General features: G+C 38.6%; 1 protein-coding gene across 1 annotated transcript in view; it reads left to right on the top strand.

Annotated features, from left to right (window-relative positions):
• Positions 1-25,353, top strand: part of LOC134876345 (collagen alpha-1(XXV) chain) — a 136,881-nt gene that overhangs the window by 105,448 nt on the left and 6,080 nt on the right. The window contains exons 12-35 of the mRNA XM_063901342.1: positions 1,292-1,336; positions 1,953-1,979; positions 3,909-3,953; positions 9,040-9,072; positions 9,549-9,584; positions 11,263-11,307; positions 12,719-12,781; positions 14,234-14,302; positions 15,030-15,074; positions 15,848-15,892; positions 16,098-16,175; positions 16,553-16,576; positions 18,217-18,261; positions 18,353-18,397; positions 18,941-19,021; positions 19,149-19,211; positions 19,396-19,446; positions 20,278-20,304; positions 20,715-20,795; positions 21,115-21,150; positions 22,178-22,231; positions 22,340-22,393; positions 22,618-22,644; positions 25,161-25,247. Coding sequence (XP_063757412.1) covers positions 1,292-1,336; positions 1,953-1,979; positions 3,909-3,953; positions 9,040-9,072; positions 9,549-9,584; positions 11,263-11,307; positions 12,719-12,781; positions 14,234-14,302; positions 15,030-15,074; positions 15,848-15,892; positions 16,098-16,175; positions 16,553-16,576; positions 18,217-18,261; positions 18,353-18,397; positions 18,941-19,021; positions 19,149-19,211; positions 19,396-19,446; positions 20,278-20,304; positions 20,715-20,795; positions 21,115-21,150; positions 22,178-22,231; positions 22,340-22,393; positions 22,618-22,644; positions 25,161-25,247 — 1,206 coding nt within the window. The remainder of the gene's footprint in view (positions 1-1,291; positions 1,337-1,952; positions 1,980-3,908; positions 3,954-9,039; positions 9,073-9,548; positions 9,585-11,262; positions 11,308-12,718; positions 12,782-14,233; positions 14,303-15,029; positions 15,075-15,847; positions 15,893-16,097; positions 16,176-16,552; positions 16,577-18,216; positions 18,262-18,352; positions 18,398-18,940; positions 19,022-19,148; positions 19,212-19,395; positions 19,447-20,277; positions 20,305-20,714; positions 20,796-21,114; positions 21,151-22,177; positions 22,232-22,339; positions 22,394-22,617; positions 22,645-25,160; positions 25,248-25,353) is intronic.

The following is a 25,353-nucleotide window of genomic DNA, read 5'->3' as shown; positions in this document are numbered from 1 at the left end:
ACTTGTGTTAGGAGGGGGGGCATAAAACTCTGTGCAATGCATTTATAAGAAGATAATCTGTTACGGTATGTTACTGTCGCTCATGCAGAAAGTTGAAGTCTAAAGCGGGGAGGCTGCTCTGCCAGCTGTGCCAGGTTGACTGGTAGACCTCATATTGATCTGACATAGATATCCACCAGAAAGGAAGATTACTAATGCAAACCTTATCAGCCTCGGTTTAGGAGTTTTTAATCAGACTCCATCATCATTTTGTCTATGACTCCCATATGTGGGCTGATAAATGAATGTTGTGGAGCTAAACAGACGCTCATCCTGAGATCATAATGTAGCACACATACACCATTGTATTTCCACTATGCGTCATCAAAACAAAGCATTTCAGAAACATGAAACTGGTAAAGAAAATGGGAAAAAGTGCTTCCATTACCCCTGTTTTTCTTTCCAGTGTTGAGAACCCACTGGCCTGTATATTAATTTAATATAATGTATATTAATGTCACATTCTAGCAACATTAAATTGGCTGTATTAAATAGAAACTATAGAAGTTCGAGGGAGATCCTTAGGATTTCATGTTTTCTGTAGTTGTGGATTTTATTGATATTTTAAATAATCAAATGACTCCAAAGCATGCAAACTAATAATAATAAAAATAATAATAATAATTAATAATAATGAAATAAAGTCACTATTAGAGATGAAATATTGTTATATACATATATATAATAAAATAAATGTATCAGCGTCCTCAAATTAAAAGGTATCGTGGGTTGAGTCATACCTGATTCTTCTGAGAGGCTAATGATGGTTTGTAGGTTGGCAAAGGTCAACGGGTTTACTGTTCTTGGCAACCCACACAGACTAATGCTGGTTCCTCAGTAAGATCCGCAGAGAACCGTGATCCAGACCCTCACTGTGAGATCAGTGGGACGTCATTCATCACAAGGACCTGGCTTTCTTTCTCTCTCATATTGAGAACCAAACCAGAAATAATGAAGCTTTTAATCAGCCTATTTATCCTCTTTTACTTGGATTTATTCATGGGATTTCTTCAGTAGTGGTTGTACAGTAACATTTGGAAAGTCCTTTCCTTGCAATAGAGATCAAATCTGTGCTATCTACTGCTGTGTTATCAACTACCCTGCAAATGTACACCTGTGCAGTGTTCCTCTGCTCAGGTTAGAGGCTATCTCTCTATAATGACAAAAATGTGACACTTTTAGTATCTGCTGACCTTAAAAGAGAGTTCACACTGCTGAAACAGCCACTGTGTGTATGTTATGCTGTCCATAGGGGGATGTTGGCATCCCAGGATTGGATGGAGTCCCCGGCGCTAAGGTCTGGTGCACAAATTCTGTGCCCTTTTAAATTTGTAAATTTATGGGGATTATATATTATTTTATTTTAAGTTTTAAAGTCATCCTTCATTTTTCCTCCTTTCCCTCTGGGATTATATCACCTTTTAACCTTTTCTTGCATTTTTTTGAAGATTTGTTCATTATACTTTGATTTTTTTGTTTTGTTTTTTTCCTTCTTCTTTAGAAAACATACATCTTTATTTATCTCTTTTATTCCATGTCTGCATGCTCCGTCTTTGCTACTATAAGAACGTGAACATTTACCTCTATAGCTATTCATTTGTGTAATGAAATCTGCTAGTGCTGACTATATCATTCAAATTAATATACATTTTAAGAAGCATTCTGGCTGGTCTCTTTTGATTTAATTTAACAATTTCAGTCATGACTGTGCATGTTTAAAAGTGCTTCAAAAGGCTGCCACTTGAGGGTCTGTCTAGGGAAAAAGCAGCCATAACACAAGATTATTTCTATAATCTAACATGAATTTAACCCCAGATATTATCTGACCTTTAGTGGCTGCAATAATTTACCGAACTGAAGCCAACTCCCTGTGAGCTTCTCTGTGTTTAATACTCTGCTTTCTTTCCCAACAGGGTGAAATGGGAGAGCGAGGTGAAAAGGTAAAGAGCTAATACAGAGCAGAAAACATTATTGTTAGCATCAGTCTTGATATCCCACCATGTGCTAGAACAGCCATCACGACGGCAGCTCTGCCTTTAATCCACACAACTCCAGCTTGTTTTTGCAGAGGTGACACCCTTTTGAGATTTGGCTGTCAGTGAATCTGTGAGTCACAAAATTGAAGCCAATTACACCAACAATCCTCCACGATAGCCTCAGTGAGGAAAATCTGCCTTATTCTCTCCATTGCCTAATCCTAATGGTGCCCTGATTCACTGTCGTTGGGCGGCAGCACGAGGTGTGAACACTAGGGGATGGGGAGACATGACTCAGTGTTTTTAATCCAACACAAAACTGACCTTCAGACATTAGTTGTTGGTCTGTTTTTCCTAAAATCAGAAACACAAGTCCTCTTCATGGCTCTATATAACGCTATATTTTTATAATCACTGCTAATGTTTTCTGCTCAGGTTGTCTGTCTGTCAGCAGGATTATAGAAAATCTGACCGAATTTTGGTTCAACCTGGTGGAATAATTTATCATGGGTCAAGGAAGAACCCATTACATATGGGGGCAGATACATAAATAATTGACGTTACCTACCTAAAAGGGTATTGCTTTGGTGTGAGTTTAGGTCCATCAGGTTAAGAAACCACATTTTGATTTCAAATCTTTGGCTAAACATTGTATAAATCACAATTGATTAGGCTATTATTGAACATACAACTCTGTGAATCTATGAAAAGTGAAGGATAGTCAGAGGCACTGCCAAAGACAGCACGAAAACGCACCCCAAAGTACAATGAGCTCTTATTTTGCAGGGAGCCAAACATGTTAACATGAACTGTTGTTTTTGGCTTTGGATGCTAACGAAAAGAGCCAGAAGGCAAAATTGAGAGCAGTGCCAGCCTTTAACAGATAAAAACTGATTGTTTGAGAAGCTTATTACAGTAGGCTCATTTCCTTTCAATTCTGACATCATGAGGAAAAAATCTTCCACCAGGACACAACCCTTTTTCCTAAATCCTTGGATTTGTCCACCTTTTTAATTAGAAACATATAATGTCCTTAATAGAGAATCAACTGGTTTTAGAGCGATGGTAACACATCTACACTGTGGGGCTAGGCACAACATCAGCGTGTTAGAAAAATACTTACATGTTCACCATCTTAGCGTCCAAGCACATAAACCTTAGATAATGGATATTTTCCTACACTAATGCTACAAACTACACAAAGTTTTATAAAGATCAGGCCTGTAGTTTTTCCCTTACCCTGCTCAAAATACATAGGACAAACCAAATCAATAAGAGAATCTTATTGGTGGACGTGATGCAAATTAACCAAAGTACAGTTGTGGCTGAAGGCCTGAATGAAATGTATGCAGTTTGTTGGCCATACATTTCAAAATTGAATAAAAAATGTTACCCCTGTCGTTCGTGCTAGTAATCACAAAATACAACATCATGGTGGCATTGGAGGAAAAGTCATTAGATAAATGTTAAGCTATTTCAGTCTGGACTAATCCTCATAATGCCACGCCCTGCTCGAAACAGCCCTGACATTGAATCTTTTTGAGAGTTTAGAAGACTTCACAGTTGATGCCAGGAGTTTAATGCCCCCACAGAGCGCCACATATTACATCACCTGAAGCCATATTTGAACCATGTGTGATGACTCTGTTAGTGACCAGAGTGAATTTGACTTAGTAGTAATGGAACATTGCAAAGGTATCCTTGGCTTTGTCTCCATCACGCTGTTTTACACGGCAGTCAATCACAGCAGAGGGAACAATTGTCAAAGTCCTACTGTGTGCTATGCTTGTTGAAACAATCATGTAACATATATGTTTCCTCAGATTCTGCTCAGTTATTTTAGCAGTGACACATTCTTGATGTCTGTAGACTGAATGAGATTTCTCCTTGCAGGGCGATTTGGGTGAAGACGGACCGAAAGGGGATTTAGGAGAGAAGGTATGTAATTTAACTTTTATTCTTTCTGTTTATTTGTTGCAACCTGCATTGTGTGTGGAGAGGCAGAAGACAAGTCAGGTGCCATGGGCTGTAGCCGCAGCAACACAGCCATCATCCCGGCACTTAATGCTCCTTTGTGCTTAATGTGAACTTAATTGCTATGCTTTGCTGACGCTACATTTTCTGGTCGGGTGGCTCCTGCATTAATTTGGGAGCATTTATCATCAAGACAGCTTGTCAAGTCTGGATCCATTTTCCAACAAAAGGCAGAGCTCAAGTAATAAATTCATGTTTCTGTCCAAAAAACCTTTTGTTTTCAGGAAAGGCTTTGTGTATTGTAAGTCGTGATGTCCAGATGCAGAATATGAATCCTATCCGAGACTTGGAAGCTGCATTTGCTATAGTTATTATTTTTGTTAAAATATGTCACAGCCATATTTGTATTGGGCAACCTCATGACACAATAGTGGCCTCTTTACGTTTCACACTCGTTTTAAAGCAATTCAGAAACCAAACAATTATGGATTGGAATAGACATTTCTTTGAAAATGTGGATGCAGCCCATGACTGCAGAAATTGCTCACTCTTCTGGGAAAAGAATATTCTCAAAATTGCTAAAAAATTATAACAATTGCTTAGAACCGACAGCAGACACAAACCACTGAGCTCTATTAGGCTTTTTGTTGGAAACACTGAGTTAGGTATAAAACCAAATGAAACTGATAGACCAGCATCGCGGCAGAAGCAGTGTACTCAAAACGTCAGTGCCTATTTATTGCTGTTCAGCTGAGAACAACTTTTGATAACTTCTCACTTTATGGGTGCTTGGCTTTTAAGACTGCTGCCAAAAAAGACACCATTTCAGGGAAACAGATGCAGGATATCATGTGTAGAAAATGAGTGAACAAAAAGGAAAGAGGAGGGAGATAAAACTTTGCAGTTTGAGCACCGCTTTGATCTGGTCTACCTCAACGCAGTAAAAGCAAGGAAAAAACGGATTTTCGCTGCAGGAGTGCAAAAGAAAAAGTGGAATGAGTGCCATGGGGATTCAGACTTCTGTAGCCAGTCACCTGCCATTCATGCTTCAAGAGCATACTCTTGTATTGTACAATAAAAAGAGACGGAAAGTAGCGTAAAGACCTGGAAATGCTCTGATTTTTTCATTATTTGGATAGGATTCCATAATTTTCTCTTATATAAAATAGTATATAACATATGTAAGGAAAGCATTTTTTAAAATCAAGATGTAACTCAGTAGATGAGTTTAACATATGTTGGATACAACAAAGAGGGAGCCTCCTGTCATCAGCGTTTTGACATGATCTTCCCTGATATTATTGCTCTACTAGTATAGGAGTAAATCAGAGAGGGGAGAGGAGGAGAGCATCTTTTGTCTTCTATAGTGAAGATGCCAAAGTTAACAATACACAGCACGCACTGCGGGGAAATTGTGGTAACACGGGGTGAGAGGTGAGGCGGTGAAAGCTCTGGTATGGCGAGCGGAGAGACCTCAGGGAGGTTGGGGAGGGAGAGAAATGGCAGTGCAAGGCAGCCAGACGGGCTTTTCACCAGACAAAGGGAGATTGTTTTGACGGCGGAGGATCTGCGGAGTGTGAAAGATACTAAACGACAGGACATGCACGCTCACTCTCAGACACCAGCTTAAATCTCTCTCCCTCACATCCTAAAAGACACAATCTTTTACGCTCTGGATCATCAAACCAGGAAGTTATATGCTTTGGAGCAGAGTTTATATGTAGTCAAGACAGTAGTCAGATCTTTAAGTAAAATGAAAGTTTAAAGGAGTGTTTTCTATTACAAGAACAACAAGTTAATAATTTACTTAGGTAAGGAAATAATTGCTCTTAAAAATACCCATGATGCAATATGTTATTGTATCACACATTTCTTGTCAGATCCTTAACTTGGGTTAATACACAGTGTAATTCTCTACTTTCTTGCAACTTAGAGACTTTATTAGAAGAAAGTACTTAAGCCTAAAACTCAAAATGACTTAAGCATTATAAGATTGTATTATGTAACTTATTTTCAATCATAGGTATGCCCTTAAAGTATTGCAAATTGTTTAAGGGTCTAGATTTGGAGTTTGAGAAAGTCATTTATTTCCTTCATGGCGAGCGATAGATGAGAAGATGGATGCAGCTAGAGCTAGCATAAAGTTAGCTTAGCTTAGCTTAGCATAAAGATAGGAAACAGACAAAAAAAACCTTTTGGCTTATTCTGTCCAAAAATTAACGAAATCCTCCCTGCCAACACCTCTAAAGCTCATTTAGTTTGCCAATATTTCACCGTTTTATGGGTGCTCACTTGCCAAACGATTTCTTGGCCAAAACCAGTAACTTCCTGGAATCTGCACTGGTAGCCTGGCTCACGGCAACAGAAATTCAGGCACATAAACCCCCCCAAATAATAGCAACAGTTTTGTGTGGGTTGAACTAAGATTTCACATGCTCATTATTGAGCTGCAGAGATCCTAAGGTCTTGCAGTGATACATAATATTTGTTTCTTAGACAGGGGACATTAGTGAAAATAGTTAGCAATACGTTCACTTATAATGTGCTCACATGGTGCATATTCCTAAATAAAGTTACGGAAGTTTCAGACCTGAAACTAAGGCCAGATGTTTAAGAGACTCAACAATAAGGTTTTGAACATGTCATAATGCATCATTTTTTAAATATGATTTATTTGGAAGCACAATCTATATGTCTTGTTGAGCACATATAGTATATTGTAGAGATGTGAGTAAATGCTCGGTGACTCATTATTTATATCTACCTGCTCTGATGCTTCAATAAGCAATCATCATTTGTGAGAAGAAATGTTTCACAGCCTGTTGCTTGTCCATCTCCGGCCTCATTTAAATCAAATCAGCACGCATTTAAAAGCTTTAGTTCTAAACCATTTACCTCGGATGCATTCCGCCTAAGTATTTAACTAGGTGTGAAATTAACTGTGACTCTTCGAGTTAAAGAGAGACATTTCTTTAAAGGTTTATAGAAAAAACAAAACAAACCAAAGTAAACTCTTGGGAACTCTCAGGCCGGGCTCTTGGCTCTGCTGGTGTGGCACAGTGGTCGGTATCATTTCTGAGTCCTGAGATCCGGTCCAAGCTCTTATGAACTGGCTGCAATTCAACGACTGGCAGCGCCTTTCTGCCTCAGGAGCCAATCATAATCTGTACTGCCTCGCATATTTGAGCTCAACGAGACTGCATACGATATTAGGCTGAGGTGGCTGAATATGGTCATCTTTAGCAATGATTATAATGAAGTAGGAGTCTTGTTTTATAGGGCTGCGGTTACATTTAATAATTACGTTTGTCACAACTTCATTGCTCGCAGATTAATTCACTCCATTTTATTTGCTCTCATGAGGCAAACAGCTGGAAAATGGCTTGTATAAATATAAGATAGTCATGCTGGTATTATCTTCAGGTGGCAGATATATGCAGCGACAGTTCTGGGCGCTTATAATGAAGCTGTGGTGATATTCGCTCCACTCGCCGGTTAGGTCTCAGGCTGGAGCCTAGCCATAATAATTGGCCAAACATTGACATTTCAGCACTCTGTGCCACACCTCAGCTCACCTCCCAACTCCATCACTTTTTCCATCTCATGGTATTTCATTTAGAAAATATTAAAACAGGGAAATCTTGCACGTAGTTCAGTGGGGTTATGCAGCAGGGAAGTAAAGTGTTAACTGTCCTCTGATACTTTTTCACATGGGGACTTTTTGATTAAAAGTGTGTAAATTGCTCTGTAAATATTTATTTTCCACATTATTACCTCCTTATGGTTTCACCCTGCTGAGATTAATAATGGGAAAAAAAGCAAATCGTGCTTACATATAGTCCCCAGCTTCATTACGAGGTGAGATCTTTTGTGCTTTGTATGAGATGTAACGATTAAGCGCAGATGTGAGGCATTCTAACATATCCATCCCAGCCAAAAAAGCAACAGGTGTAAACTGTCTCTGACTTTGATGTGTGTTTTGTTGAAACAATTACTCAACCAAGATGCAAAAAAAGTCAGAATAATGGGCCTCTGTGTAAAGTTTCCTGTTTTATTGTAATTTTCAGTTCAACCGCATCATGACATCTATGTAGAATTTCATAAAAAAATCAGTTGAAAGCCTTTAATTCATCCTGGATAATGTAACGTGAGGAGCCTGTTTATAAGTAAACTGTAAAAGTTTGTTGGATCCTTTGTAACTTCAATAAAATATAGAGGAAAATGCCGATATAAAACAGAAATGATAACTTTCTAAGGTATGGATAGAGGCACATGCAACAAAGCCCAGCTGTTAACAGTAATGCAGTTTATTGTCTGCAAAAAAAAATGCCACAATTAAACATGCCTTGTGTGCTATGCATGGTAATGACTCCCATTAAAAAGCTGAGGGCGAGAGGCATTCCTGCAGCAACTTCTGAGCGCAAGGCGTATGTGCAGTGAAACCACACCAGAGCTGCAGACCCAGCCTCCTTCTCCCCACTCCCTTTTCCCACCAACTGCTCATAATTACGCTTATTGGCCCCTTGTTTTATGTATGTTTTTACTGTACGCTGCAGCAGTGCATAGCAGAGTGAGCCTCGATGTTTGGAGGACTTTGCTGGAAAAGTGGGATATAAGAAGCTCTGTCTCCCTACCTGCTCAGATGCAATGAAAAGAAAAATGGTTGTCCAGTATATCTTTCAAGCCTCTCCCCCTCACATACTGTTGTATTTCTTCTAGTGTTACATGTCCTCTCATCGCCAGTATGCAGCTGCAGTCTGACAGTGTGAAAACAATGGAGTGATTCCCAGCACTGTAGTTATAAAAATGCTGTCTCAAACTTTAGTGAGAACGTAAATTCTGTCGGGGCACAGCTTACAGTAGGTTAGCAGACAAGCTCTTTTTAACAAGATTTCACACACTTTGATCCATGAATGCAGCCATTGCAAAATGGTGTTCTGCATTGTCCATTAAAAATGGGCTTCTCTCATATTTATGCTGCAGTATAATGTTCATTTAGTAGATAGTATCCTCTGTTGTGCCTTTTTGATTGTTTTTTTCTTGTTTTTAGGGAGATGCAGGCTCTTCTGCAGCAGGCATCAAGGTGAGAGTTAAGCTACCATCTGATCATCTTTATTAGGATCACCAGCTGTTTATACATTTCATCTTGATAAATAAAATAATAAAAATGTAAAACATCAACTATTTATTTTGTAGTCACTGAGCAGTAGCATATATTCCCATGCTCAATATCCTGACAAATTATGGAAACCTTTTATCAACTTTATACTTTGGTTCCACATGGGCTAAATGGGTTTTTAACTATTCGAACTGCCATTTTAAAGTATGTCTTCCTTTTCTTCGTTTGCAATTTGAACTATGAAGTTAGCACATGATTCACTCATACAACTTTATAGAGAGCATGGGAATGACACTGTTAGTTGAAGCTTATGTTCGCTTATTTATCAATTAAACGTTACCAGTTACTCAAAGAATTCAGTGATGGATTCACAAAAAGCTGGTGCAACCCAGTCCCTAAAACAAATCAGTCGTAAAGAAAACTCTTTGCATCTTTTACAGGGAGAACCTGGTGAGCCTGGACGAGGTGGAACAAAGGTAATAACTGCTACTCATTGCTCTTTCATACACAGCACATAAATACGACTCACTGTAGCAGTAATGGTAGTCATATGTTGTTGAATATTAAGTGTTTGCTAACGTTGATAGCTTTCAAGGTTGATACGTCAGCATGGGAATACAATATTTGACTCTTCAGCAACAGGTAAACATTTAGTGTCTGGATGAGGATATTTATTATCACTGTGAAAAGACACACCTAAAGAAGCGTTAACCTTTAAGATGAAGATGGAGTCTGTTGGGCAAGATAAATGAATCAGAACTTAGTTGTGTAATGAGTTGTTATTTGGTGCTCATTTTACTTTCACTTTGACTTGAAACCAGTTTTGAGCCATGCAGCGTTAAGTCCCACATCATACCAGCCCCTCTTGGATAAATATTTTGGACCTTTTTGCACCACTTAATTGTTAGCTGTACATACGGGTGCTCCCATTATTTTACTTTACATCCTTCCAATTACTAAGTGTTTTTTTTTTTAACCAATAGTTGTTAGAATTAATTTGCTGTTTTAGTCATTTTAATTGTAGTGTTTGACACAGACAGAATATTGTTAAGGAAGTAGTTGCTGATGACTAATAAAGAAAGCATGCAGCATAAGAGGAGCTATTTTCCTGCAAAATAAAAGCCATTACTCGTCCCTTGGCCACATTGCATCAGTGGCCCATCTAATTACACTTTTAATCCCAAGTACTGCACCCCATTAATCCACCTCTCTTTTTCCAGACAGATGGGCTTTTAGCAAATGTCTTATATTTTTCTGCCATTCTGCAAAGACAACACTAACTATTTTATGACTGCTTTATCTTATCTCTCATTTTACAGCCCTTCTGCTTCTGCTGACACACTTACACGTTGTATTTCTCCTCAAAATGGCCATCGTGAGATTGAGTTGTCGCTCCCCGTTAAATATTACCATTGGGTGGCATTCAAGTGTCGGGGAGTTAGCAGTCTTTTATTCATTAGTTTTACAATGCCTTCATTAGCCACAATGGAAATGTGCAGCCCTCTCTGATCCCCTGAGTTCATCATTCTTCTGTGGCGCTAATCATTTCTTTGCATATGCCATAAATAAAATGGTCTTAATGGAGCATTAAATTATCCAGACGTTTTGTTTTGAAAGTCTTGCAGTACTCCTCGGCAGAGACTTGACCTCTGATTTTCCACAGTTGAATAAAAACGACTTACTCAAATGTGCATATAATGAGGGTTTGGAGTTCTCAGCTTGACGATGACCCGACCTTGGTAGCGGAGGGAAAAGTCCAGCAGCGCCAAACTCTAATGACCTTGAAGCCGCGCGGCAGCTCTCTAATCCAAAATATCTGACAGAATATGCTTCCAGAAACCAGAACTTTTCACACCTGCCCAAACCAATTCATTTCAAAAAAGATTCAATGCACTTTGTGAAAGGTTGCGTGTTATAACGAGCACTAATCACGCTGTCAAGCCACGGCTGCATGAGTTGGTTTGCAAGTGCATGTGCAGTACCTTCTGCTCGTGTTTACTGCTAGTGACAGTCACAGAGATTCAGCAGCTTGATAGCCAGAAAACACAAACAGAAAATAAAGTCTAGAGCTTATAGAACCCCAAAGAGCCCAAAATGAGGCTTGACTCAGCTTAGCTTGGCCTGGCTGTAACATGTCACACTCTTCCTGTGTAGGGAGAGCCAGGACTTCCAGGGCTGCCTGGACTCCCAGGGATAAAGGTAAATGCTTCGCTGTTTTTACCCCCCGATCATTCCCCCCCGCTGTTGTCCTGTCCATCCTCTCCAGAGCAAAACCTATCCAACCCATCGTCATGCCTCATGCACGACCCCATAGCGTCTCCTAATCTTGCTTTTCCTGCTGTGTGGGATGTGCACCAAGACTAGGCTTCGTACGATAACTTGAATGATATGTTGTCCCAGAAATAATCGCGATACAGGATATTATTGACCATTTTATGCCACTGATATAATAGCGATATAATTACGCAGGTTGATCCTTTTCAAATCCATCCAAACCAATAAGGAAAACTGAAAGCTACTTACAGAAATTCCAAATATAAGCGCAGTCTTCTGATGGATTGGAAACCTATTGCTTCTTATGGCATCATGACGGCTAACTGAGCTTTACATTCTTACGTTAATAATCATAGCAGTTATGTAAATGCTGCCTCAAACAAACTGAGACCAAATACTCCATGCTAGCATTCTTTGAATTAATGATTGGAAAACTGAAACAACTTTAGGGTACTTCCTGGACCTGGCATCGAGAGACTCATGACAAAATGTGTCAAAATGGTTCTGCTTATTTAAGAAATTTCAATTTGATTAAATAATTCAGATTTCAACTTGTTTTACTTGCTTATTTAATGAATAATAAACAACTCAGAACAGGGTGAGACATGGTTTTATTTCTGCCATCTTATGCTTAAAGAACACATGATTATTAGTATAGAACATGAATGCAGGGAATTTTCACACAGCATGATGAGGTAATGCTTGTTGCTGTTTCTCTTTCTGTGTGCTTGTAATGTGCTGGCCTTGTAAAAACCAAACAAAAAAGGCCTTGCATTTTACATTTATATACTCTTACTCAAGAGGCCTGAATGCTTGATGGATTCTAACAATATTTCGCTAACGTTGCACTCCCGCCTTCTGAGCTTGCACTTTGTTCTGCTCCGCATTCTTGGCTGTGTATCCAATCATAGTTTAAAAGTTTGGAGCGGTGAGTGTCCATTACCTCTGCAGAGGTTTCCACAGGCCCTGGATGGGAACACACGGTATAGCAATTAAGTTATTTCACAATCAAATATGAATCAGGCATCACACTTCATACTGGAAGCTCATGAGTGCAAGTGAAAAGACGTTGAAGTGGAACTGGCTCCTGCACACTTTAGCAGAACACTTCTAGTGATGGGTTTCTAACAAGGTCAGTCATAACGTCTATTAAAGCCTGTGAGAGGGAGTCATTAATGTATGTGAAACCAGTGGATCAATTAACAAGCTGTTTGTTTTTTGAAATGCATGCTTGTGGTTTGATACATTTGTCCATGCAGCTTGTGTTTGTGTTCATCATCAGCGGGTGGACGTATGGATCATGTGGACTAATACAGCATTTTTCTATTTCTTTCAGGGTGAGCCCGGATTCCTCGGGCCCCAGGGAGAACCAGGGCTCCCAGGTCTCCCAGGAACTAAGGTGGGTCACTTTGACATCCCAAAGTAATCTTGAAAATCTCAATGTGAGAGCGACACTGGATGTTTCAATTCAATGACAATGAGCTTTGACAGCTCTTTATCACAACCTGTCAGTGTGATTGTCAGTAATGCCTCTGGGTTTAGTATCCATTATTATCACTACACCGAGGTGATTAAGCCTCCGTTTCTTTCAAAATGTCACTTGGAAGTGTTCAGAATGAACTAATCCTCCAAGCTCCCTTTGAGTCGTGACATTATCACACTGAGGAGCCAGCGGTGATCATCCAGAAGTGATGTTCACGTTGTCCTTTTGCATCAGGCTGATCAGGATAAATGAGCCTTGCCTTGTCATCAGGGTATAGATGGAAAAAGAGGAATTTTGCAGCAAGTATTTAATGTTTCCTTTTGCTCAGGTCTCAGGGTTTGCCCATTTTCTAAGAGGGTACTGCTGATGTTATAATTTTTGAAAAGAGTCTGCATTTGTTTGTGCCTTTAAGTAATCATAAGTAAGCATTTTTGTGAAAAGAGAGCCAAAACCTTATTTACCCTACAATGCTGAGTGATGGTTGTGTTCCAATTGTTTTTTTAAGTATCAGAATAGGTCATAAAGCGTATAGTTACACCACACCTCTCTCTACTGGTTGCTATGAGTCATTTCATATAAAGTGCACATCCATGGATTTGTTTTTAATATTCAACTTTAGCACAGACACTGATGCATGTTCTGATGTTTTTTTTAAAACAACATTTCACCTTCTCAAAGGTCACAAATAGACAGGATGTTGTACTGACTCCGCATAAATATCCACGACTCACCATGGAAATTATGTCAAGTAAGCAAATTCATGAGAAGAAGCGGAGACCTCTGTCAATACTGCAAAATATGGAGATGAGGAAAGTTTACAACTAAAAGAAACAACACTTGTTTTAGTGAAGCGAGACAGGTGAGACTGGACAAGACATGACAGGATTTACATGACAAAGCAAAAAAATTAACAAAAAGATCACAACGTCTCTGACAACTTATCTTGACAACATTGTAGTGATACTTCCAAAAGTATATATTGAGTTGTTTAATATAAAACGTATCTGCTATGACACTTATAACTACAAGTATCACTTAATTGTAAAGAAGCCTTATTATTACAGCTTCTGAAATCTATCAGGATATTGATATTATATGGATGTATTTCACAACCCTAGTGATATTGTGAAGGTGCAGGACAGTCTATTGTTTAGCTCAATTGGGTGTGTTTGCAAGTGTAGAGGAGTTGAGTGCAAAATAGAAGAGACAAGTACATTAAAAGGGAGGGTAGGAGGAATACAGTTTTCTGGCTGGGTTGGATAATGAAATCCTAATTTTAGTTTCCTAATTTTGCTTTGCTGCATGAGTCACTCTTCGATTTGTCTTTCCTTTTTTCTTGAGCTGTCTGTCGTTCTTTTGTCTGTGCAGGGTGAGAGAGGCGACCACGGGCCACAAGGAAAGGGAGAAAGAGGAGAAATTGGACCCATGGGACCAAAGGTCAGTTACTCAAGTGCACATGTCCATGTCTGCAGACACAAACGACTGAAATTATGTGGGAAAAAAGGATTTTACAGCAGCGTGTCTTTGAGAGTGTCACAACTGTCTTGTTAGCAGTGTGTTTGATAGATGTTTGCTGCCATCTAGAGCCCTGCAGATTTAAGTACACACTAAGAAGTTTGTAAAAAGCGAGGGGTCATTCAATTCATCAAATATTTAGTAATGTTAACAAAGAGCACTGGGTAAACCATTACAGCCTGTAATAGGTTCAAGTATTTCCCTGGAGTCTGCACAAAGTAAACCAGAAATAAATGAGTTTCCCATTGTTTATGTCTGGCACTTGCCCAGCAGGTAGCTTAAGCCCCAGTCTAAACTTAGACGAGCCACAGATCAGCTTCACATCCTATTAGAAACCCCCAAAGCGGACCCCCTCCTTCATCAAAATAAAGTTCAAATAAACACTTTCTCCATGCTCGGCTGATATGACTTATTAAAAGCTGGATCCGTCAGAAAAGCTGACCGGGCTGTTCTCTTGGGACACATTAATGATATTTCCTGTGTGAAATGTACTTTTTAAATGCATTGATTTTGTTAAATGATGACTTTGAGTTTAGCCTAGAAAGAAAGTTTGTTATTTTTCCAATTTCATGTGTATATATAAAGTACTCAGCTTGTCTTTTTTAACAGATGACTCTTTTCTCCATTTTTGTTTTCTTACTCACGGCAGGGTTCCCAAGGAGAGGGAGGTACACCTGGTAATAAAGGGTCAAAGGTGAGTTTAGCAGATGTGTTTTCTTTAAATGTGATGTCTTTATAAGCTGACCATTTGATTAAACTTTGCACCTGATTCAGATCTTGGGTTTCCGCCATTCTATGCTCAATGTTTTTTCAGTCACTGAAGTTGTGTTGAATCTGTGTTATGTGAAAAAATCATACATCAAGCACCCTTTTTACAACGTTTTATCAAACTGTAAATGGATGCAATGTTTTTTGGCTGCAGTGAAATCCAATATTAGTTTAGATCATGTTATTCAAAAGAGCAGATATAATAGTCTGGCTTTAATACATATAAGCATTGTTGCAGTAGCAGGTCTGCGCAATGCAAAGCTAAGAATAAAAAAAGACAATAGCATACTGATCTACTAAAGGCATTAAGAAAATTGGAAAACCATTTTAATTTCTTTTAGCGATTTAGTCTCGGTAAGATGTCTCGCTGGTCAAGTAAGCAAAAGAAAGAATCATTGTTTATTTGACTTAATGTTTTCTATGTGTATGTACAGGAGTATTATACGTATTATTTGTCATACTTTGTTTTAATTCACATTACTAGAACTCCTTGAACATAATAATGATGATTTATTTTTCCAAAACATAGTCCACATTATAGCTAAAGGAGTGTGGTAGTAATAATAATAATAATAATAATAATAATAATAATAATAATAATAATAATAATAATAATAATAATAATAATAATAATAATAATAATAGTAATAGTAGTAATAGTAATAGTAATAGCAAATGCAATCCTTTTTTTCACATTAGGGTGAGACTGGAGATAAAGGACTTGTGGGATCGGTTGGCCCGAAGGTAAGCAAGTATATTAAATAATGTAACCCATGCATACAAAAAACCATGCGATTTTACATGACATGCTGCATTACACTTGATAACCACCAGAGGGCATTAGTACCTTTTTTATTTTTGGGGAAAAGAGTCAAACTCCTTTATGTCTATACATTTGGTGCCCGCCAGTTTAAAAAACATGTATTCTTCTTAATGTAAATATGTGCAGGGCCCCCCCGGCCAGAAAGGAGACCAAGGAGCCACAGAAATCGTCGACTACAATGGAAACATTCAGGAGGCTTTACAGGTCAGACAGGAAGTCACCTAACTTGATTTAAACAAGAACATCCGGACGAGTGTCTTACAACACATGGCCTAATGTTTAAATCCTAAATCATACTGAAGAAACCTGACATATATTAAGATAAAGCTGCAAGTTGTGTTATTTGTTTAGCTTAAATTTCACTATAAGCTAAATGAAGTATTGCTCACATTTTCAAACTCCTCTAAGAAAATGTACTCTTTACATTACTGGGCAACACCCTCAAACTATCACACTTCAGCATAATTAGGCACATCTGTTCTTTAATACATAACTCCTCTGTGCTGACACAAAGGTTTCTTTCCTGTATGACCTTTGCAATCTTATCTCCTCCACATTACCCCTCCTTTGGCCTTCTGCAGAAGATTACCACTATTACAGTAACGGTAATAACCTATGTGTACTGCTTGTATTGTGTCATCCCCATTCTTCCTCGCATGGACCCGACCCTGGTTTGCACGGCCTCACTGTGTTTGTGCCGCCTCACCCAGCAACATGTTTTCCCAACTAAATATAAAACAGTATTTAGTGCTGCGTACAGTATTAGTCTAGTTGCCAGCAGTGTGAACCTGGATATGTTGAGTACACCAAAGTCGTATGATAGAAATGTGTAGTCTGGGTCCCCAGCACATAGAAAACTGTCGGATGCTAACTTGCATATGTTGGGCAATATGCATAATTAGCATATGTGCGTTAATTTAAATGAACGGCATTAAAGCCTATGTAAACAATAGTAAAAAGTATGACTTGTCCGATTTGGACAATTTCTGAGTTGTTTTGGGTGTTATTGAAGATGCTGAATCCACTTCAGGATCAATGGACGTTTGAACCAGAAGTGATCATATTTGTTCTCATGGTGGGCTGATTTTGACTCCATGAGTAGTGTTGCAACCTTCCAAATTGTCCCACAGAGTAAACATATTGGCACTTTCTGCTTAATACTGCCATTTTTGATATTGAACATTTCATAAATTGACTCAGTGTCCTCAATAACACTCACAAGTTCTCCAAAATTGTCCGAATTGGCAAGCAATTTTTTAGCTATTGTCCCCATAGGATATAATGGTAATTCATGCTAATTAACGCACATATGCTAATTGTGCAAATTGCCCAACATATGCAAGTTTTATTTCATAAAACTTTGGTGTACTCTGTGAAGGAAACTTCTAAAGCAGTTGAGACGAAACTCAGAGACACAGGAGAGCTGGAACTTGATGGCAAACACTGATGGTTTATTTGAAGTTACGGCCGGAGAACTGACAATACATTTGCTGCAGCCACAAGGTGACACAGCAGTTGCCAAACCAATTCTGAAGAACTCTTCTGCTGCTTGAAGTTTTAACTACTGTATAATCAACCTTTCTCATCAGAGAGACTAAACAAATATGGACCCTAAATCTACCTAAAGTTGTCGTCCATAGAAAAGATTGTGCGCCAGGGAACCTAGACATCCCTGAACGATAAACTATGATCATTGCAGCTTGTGCTCGGTCATAGACTGGCAACTCCAAGGTGCCCGGGCTGCCCCTCCTTAATGGAGATAGAAGGACCCCAAGGTCCATGGGAAAATACACAGTGAGAAAATGATGAGCTGTGTCAAACTGCCTAAGCCAACAATTCCCTAACATACTCAACATTTCCAGGTTCACAACTGAACTCTGAGCTGACAACAAGACTATATGTGTACATGAATTCACATTTTAAGTGTCTAACATCGTCCAAAAATGATTGCTTCAAACTCAAATTGGATGCCAGTAATGTTAAACTCCAGTTTGATCATGGAAGAAGCAACAACATGCTCACTCATCTGTCAATGATCATTTTGATTGGTATGTTGTAGCTAACATGTTTTTGAGCATCATTGTTAACAACTGATCGCTAATCTGTTTCGTCCTGTTGTCATTTCATCATAATGGTCAGATCCATTTGATGAATTGGAGCTCCTTGCATTCAAACATTTTAACCCCAATCAAAAGTATGTTTAATTTCTGATACAAATTCTCCTCGTATGTCTGTTTCTGTTCAGGGTCCACCTGGACCGCCCGGGCCCATAGGACCGGAGGGGGTGAAAGTAAACTACTTTTTGTACTACTGTTTTAATAATCCCACCCTCAGTGTTAAACGTGCAAACTACCAACAAGATCTTTGTATTCCTCTCGCAGGGGGACCGTGGGATGCCTGGCCTCCCTGGACTCGATGGAGAAAGAGTGAGTTCTTATTTATTCTTAATGAAAAAGAAAGACCTGGTACATTTTAGTTTTCAGTAGCATCAGTAGAAACAAAAGTCAGAACATTATGCAGGAGAGGCTAAAAGCCAGAAATGTTACAATATACAATGTTGTGCATATGTAAAAACATATGTGTGTGTTCAATGTTGACTTTGACTATTTTGGCTTTTTTTTTTTTAATGTTTTCCAACTCTCTCGTAGGAATATGCAGATTTGGAGACCTTTTTGTTACTTAAATACGAAGACATTTGCATACATATCCACATTGTGAATAAGAATAGAATAGAATAGAATCGGAGGATGAAACCCTCTTTATTTGTCACATACATGCACACAGCAGAGCACACACAGTGAAATTGGTCCTCTGCATTTAGCCCATCCTAGTACTAGGAGCAGTGGGCAGCTATTGTGCAGCGCCCGGGGAGCAATGGGGAGGGGGGATTGGAGGTGTCCGGTGACTTGCTCAAGGGCACCACATTGTGAATAAATGAAATACTATCATTTCTTTGTACTCTCTGTCAGGGCTACAAAGGCTCTAAAGGAGACATGGGGATGCCCGGAGCTTCAGGGGAGAAAGGAACAACTGGTTTACCTGGCTTACCTGTAATAATCAATTTACAAAATATAGATATTTTCAGTATATAATGCAACTATTTCTTTAGACTACGCATCTTAAAATACTGTATTTTTGGTCGTCTGCCCTCTGTCTCATGAAGCTTTTGCTCCGCAGGGTGTAAACGGGATGAGAGGAGAAAAGGGAGACGCAGGTCTGCCTGGTCTTCAAGGTTCTTCAGTAAGTCTCATTTATTAATTATTGTTTGGCATGAAAATAAAGTCGCGTAGTGTATTAAGATCCTTGCAAACTGTCAGACTGCCGACTAACATACTGTCGTGTGTTATTCTGTAAATGTTACCGCACTCAATATATCTTATTTTATAAACATGATTTGGTGATTTAAAAAAAATACTGTTTGCAGATCATCGGCACTCCAGGGCCTCCAGGGCCCCATGGACCCCCAGGACCCATGGTGAGTGTTTAATAGCATTATATAACATTTAAAATCTAGATTTAATATAAATACTAGGTACATACTGTACAGCCATCTTAATCTGAACATTTATTTATCGTGAAGAAAAAAAGCTGTGAAGAAAAATGTGCAATAAGAAGATAAAATACAATACAAATATTAAAATTAGCATAGGAAGTTAAGTAAAAATATGCATGTTGTACTCCAACAAAACTGTATATAATACAACATGTATAGTGGCGTAAAGTCTTAAACGATTTATTAACGATGGAAAATGCTATGTTATGAGCATTGAGTTGTGTCATTAGTACTGCACAGTTGAATCATTCCACTGGTTATATATTTGCACAGTTTTAAGGGGGAGTAAGGTGCTGCTCGTTGCAGTAAGTCTGTCGAGGGAGGACTTGTATGAGTAGTTAATAAGTGTACGTAAGTTAATGAGATGAACTTTAATGTGCAAAAGCTCCTCCTCACTGTGAACAAGCCAAACCAGTGTTGTTGTCTTTCATTGTTGTACTTACGGGTCGTTCGATTCCAGTGTGGCACATAGAGCCTGTCATGTCACATCAAGGCCTATCTTCAACATGCACGTTGTAGTCGGGTGTCTGTTTTAATTCCACAGCAAGTGTGCTCCTATAAAGTCACCTCGGAACAAAAAGAAACAGAGCACCTGTCAATAACTGTGGGATGTTTCACAGTAGGGAAAATGTGGATAAATTACAGGTGGAAAGACATTATATATAAAATAGCTTGGTTTAGTTCCTTAAAATAAGAATAGAATCTTTGTGATTATGAGTCAAGCCACAGAATAATATCTTTCCATGTTTTCAGGGTCCCCATGGTTTCCCTGGAGCAAAGGTAAATCACATTATGATGACTGTAATTAAACCATACAGGAAGTTTGTATTTATCCGTCTGGAACCAAATGTATTGTTATACTCTACTACTATATATTTTGACCATAGTTAAGTGTAATAATTGTAAAATTAAGATCTAGATTGGTAGGAACTCATACAACTGATTTTATTAGATTATACATTCTTCTTTATCTTGGTTTTAGCATTTCCGCAGCTTTTCATGACATTTTAATCAGTCTTTGTTTCAGATAGACAGCACAGGAGTGGGTCTAGAATACATTATTTCTTAATTTATTCAGACATAGCATGTATTTACCCGTCACTTACCTCCAGCATCCCCCAGAAATGTGAAGAATCATGCATCAAATGATAACACATGTCTGCCTGTTTCCCGTGTTCCCTCTTATTTAGGGGGAATCTGGTTTGCACGGTGTGAAGGGAATCCGAGGAGAGACGGGACACAAAGGGGACCGCGGGCCGCTTGGTCTTCCCGTGAGTAAAGCCGTGCATCATGGGAAATGTGCAACCACAAAGCCCTGTCCTTTATTTCCTCAGACATCCATAGGAATCTCTCATTTCTATCTTAGCCCTGTGTGATTCTTTTTTTTATTATTGTGCATTTGTGTGTGTGAGTGTGCGTCTCCTTATATGCCGTTTTCCATTTTCTGTGTGTGTTTTTTTTGCCGCTCTCCGTGTAACACAGTGTGTAATGTAGTTGTTGTGAACCCTGCCATCGACCTGTCCTAATAACAGTGTTCATCTGTACTAATCCCGCCTTGTTCATGTCACTCATACCTCCATAACCTCGCAGGGAGCATCCGGCTTGGACGGCAAGCCCGGAATTAGGGTGAGTGTCATGTGACCGAGAGGCTTCACCCCTCCCAACTGTCTACTGTCTCTCCCCCCCCCCCCCACCTCCATACAGTCACCCTCTTTCCTCAGATGAGTTAGCAGCACCCCATTTCATTGTGTTTCAATGTGAAGTTAAGAGGCACTTTATTTTTACAGTACACTAATAAGAGAGTAATAGAACCTACTTTGTGTCAAATTAGACCAAAACTGCACTTGATATGTACTTTATTAGACATTAAATTAACACATTTATACCCTAATAAGATGCCATTCACAATTGTAATTAGTAACCTGATATATTAGACCAATCATATGCTAAACTTGGACAATAGTACACCATATTACGCTCAAATTAGATGCCAATTTATAAGTTCGGAGCCAAAGAAATCGAATCGAATATCCTATATTTAGATGCTCCTTATGCTTTCTTCATTTATAATTAGACTCTTATCTTGTAGAAGCTAATAAGATCTACTATATGGTTTCTAAGGGGAGTATAATTTGATATAATAGTGTGTAAGAATTGCATATTTTGGGTGTAACATGGCATTATGTACAGTTTGTAATTACAGATGTGTATAATTGGGGTAAACTTTTTGTGTAATGTCTAACTAGGACCGTATTTATTCTACTCTTGTTACGTTTAATTAGTGTACTGTGAAATAAAGAGCAACCTGAGGATCTATAAGCTTTTGTTAGGCGTTTACATCCTATCTCATGAGTTTAATAAAGCCACTCTTGAGTTTTTAGTCCTTAGGATAAAAAGCTGTTGCAGCATTTCAGGCTCTCGTTTTGTCCCGTGTTGCATTAACTCAGCATTAACACACACTCATACATTAACTGTGTCAGCAGTGTTGTAAATGTCCTTCTGTGGCCAATGCACGTGTACGAGCAGCAGTCCCGTGTACTGGTGTAGGATGGGAATATTGTACAAATGAACATGCTTTCCATCTATTTGTTTGGAAATGAATTAAAATAAATACTATGGCCCAAACTCACCATGACAACACGACTCTCTACAGGGCCAGGACGGGCCTGCGGGGCCAGCTGGGCCGGCGGGGCCGAAGGGCGACATAGTAAGATCGACATTTGACTCTCACCTTGTATCTGACTGACCATTTCAGCTTTAATATGAGGTGCTCCATCCCTTGTACATGATTGCAACACTGATTTATTTGCTATAGGGTGAGAGAGGAGCGTCAGGCGATCCAGGACCAAGGGGCCCTTACGGACTTCCTGTGAGTTTGATGAGCATATTATTATGTTGAAGACACACTATCTTGATATAATGTCAGCTATATCAGTAGAATAAAGACCTCTCTGTATTAAATGTGCACTTTGGCTGCTTACATTTGCCTTTTATTACTTAAAGTAGGATTTGTTCAGACTTAATAATGTAGATGTCACCGTGTGATGAATTCAACTGTTTAATAACCATTCACCTAATGTTGTTTATTTTCAGGGATCTGCTGGAACCCCAGGCCTGGATGTAAGTCTCCTAAACATTTTTTATAGTTTTCTTTGAAGGCGCAGGGACAAATTGTCTGAGTACTAGAGTGTATTTGGTCACTAAATATTAACATTTAGGGAAAAAAAGCTTTTTATTGTCAAAAACTTAAGAGTAACAAAACCTCAATCGACATCTCTCGTTAGCAATTGTTGGATTAGCCCAAGGTGCGGATTATTTAATACAAAACAATCACAAGTTACCAAGAATACATTATGGTAACAATAGTGAGATTGAAATTATACAATATCAATTAAATGATTCTATAGATTTGAATTACTTTGGTCATGATAATCATATAGTGAAAATCTGTGACAGCTCTAAGTAACTTTATGTAGAGAGACCGTAAATCGTAAATAATTTACCAAAAGTGAAAGCTTACTTGGAATATGTTCTGTGGCTTAAGTTAATAAAAAAGCAATCTAAATGCACAGGTTATACTAGTTTTCTTCAGTGAAGGTTGACCTTGTTTTTATATTTCATTATTCATAGTTATGTGCATGTTGTTGCATTTGATTATGGAGAATTTCAGTTTTCCCCTTATAGATTTCAAAGCTTCATATTTTGTATTATTTAGTTTTTGTTGTTTCACATCCCTCCACTTTCTATTGATGTCTGTATTTCATTTTTCACCCTCGTTCAGCTCCTAATTCGTTTGTTTCAGCTTTTGTCAGGACAGCAGAACTCTTTCTTGTCCATGCAATGAAAGGCAGAGTAATTTAATGGAGTTGTACTTTTGCAGGGGTTGCAGGGCTTAAGGGGAGAGAAAGGCGACGTTGGGGAAAGAGGAGAAAAGGTAGATGCAGACAGGATGCTATGGCTTGTTAACACCTTAACATATAACAGAGGGCTGATGTCAATGGACAGTAACAGGAAATTAAGAGGGTAGTGTATATGGTTGTTTGAAGAACTAGAGTACATGAAAGGGGTTTTCTATACATTTTATATATTTACCTGCGTCCTTATGGATTTAATTCAATTCATACAGATATATAGTGTATATAAATAAGACTTTCTGGATAGAATACCTTATTGACAAGAATTTTGAATAAATAAATTGTATAAGGGCAACAAAACAATTAGCAATTTCTAAGATTAAAGTTGTAAACTTTCAGGAAATAAATTACAATATTCTCTGAGATAAAATTATGATTGTATTATCTCCGAAAATACTAAAATGTACCACTTTGATCTCAGACATTATCCAGGTTTTTTTAGCTCATAAATTCCAAACTTTATATTCAGAATTTATATTCAGATTTTTTGTTGGGGGGGGGGGTAGATTGCCCTTTCCCTGGGTCTGTATTTTATTTTTATTAAGCCAACAATGGCTCTCAATATACCATTGTAGATAACAACTCCATACAGTGTCAAACATATTTATCATAAAATACCATCCAGTCCGCTCCAACCTTTGTTCTCCACGTTTGTCATTTCATTTCTCAAAATCAAATCTCATTTTTAACTGAGCCTCAAAAAAAAGTGATTCAACTTGTTTGCCCACACAAGTCCATTGACAACAGATTCTATAAATTCACATTTGTTTAATGTCTGTTGTTTCCACGCATGCACATACTAAAAACATGTCCTTTTATAAGAAACCTGAGCCTGTTGATAACCCTTCCCTTTGCAGTGCTGAATCTGTCTGTTCCCACACTGACTAACACTTACAATGTGATTATTAGACGTTTGATGTCACAGAGAAACTGTACCCCATCCCTTTTAAAATAATACAATTAGTATTGGGCGTTCTCAAGGCTGTTGATCCTTTATTTCCCTTCCCTTCAGCTTCTCCGGCTCAAATCAGATCGTTTTGTTCGAGTTGTTTTAGCAGCTGCTCTCAACACACAAAATGAAGCATTGTGGATGAGATATCTTGAATGCCAATCAAAGAAAAACACAATAATTAGGCACTGTAATAGCACTTAAATAATGAGCTGTGTTTGCTAGTTTTCTGAAAATTCTTACAATTAGAATTATTATTTGTATTAGAAATTGTGCATCTTTGCTCATAAGAGCCATAACAGTGCCTTTTGATATTTCCTCTCAAGTTGGTGAAAAGAAATGTAATTCTGATGTTATTATTCTGTATTTTGTTATACTCTCATGCATGTACTGAATGCTATAAGAAGACTAACTCCACTCTCAATCTAAAGGGATACAGTTTGACCTTTTTCAGTGTGTATTTGATTTAATTCTGTCCTTCTGGAGGTTTTTCCCTGCTACTCTTTCTCATCCTTCGTGCCCTTGACACCCCTTAAAGCAATCAGCTCTGTTTTGTACTCCCTCCTATTGCAACATTTTTCCTCCTCTTCCTGTCCTAAGGAATGTTATCAGAGTACCCATTACTGTCTAGTATCTCCTCCTATCTAATGCTGACCATGTGTCTTCCTCCTCTTTGAGCTGTAGCCTCCCTTTTTTTAATCACTCCCCTTCTAATATCTGTCCCAAATGTTCCCAAAAAATGATGTTAACTTGAATACAAATTGTATCCACAGGGGGAGAAGGGAAAGAAGGGCAAAAAAGGGCCTAAGGGCGAGAAAGGAGAACAGGGGGCCCCTGGATTAGATGCACCCTGCCCATTGGTATGTCCCCACTGTGAGCTGCAGGTTGTAGAGCAGCTATCCCAAACAGGGAGGAGCGCCTTGTGGCTAAACAGATACCAGCTTCCACCAGAACATATCCACTTGA

This window comes from Eleginops maclovinus, chromosome 14 (assembly GCF_036324505.1).
Source record: "Eleginops maclovinus isolate JMC-PN-2008 ecotype Puerto Natales chromosome 14, JC_Emac_rtc_rv5, whole genome shotgun sequence".
NCBI classification, from domain to species: Eukaryota; Metazoa; Chordata; class Actinopteri; order Perciformes; family Eleginopidae; genus Eleginops; species Eleginops maclovinus.
Note: the sequence above shows the minus strand (reverse complement) of the source record. Positions and strands in the feature narration are given on the sequence as shown.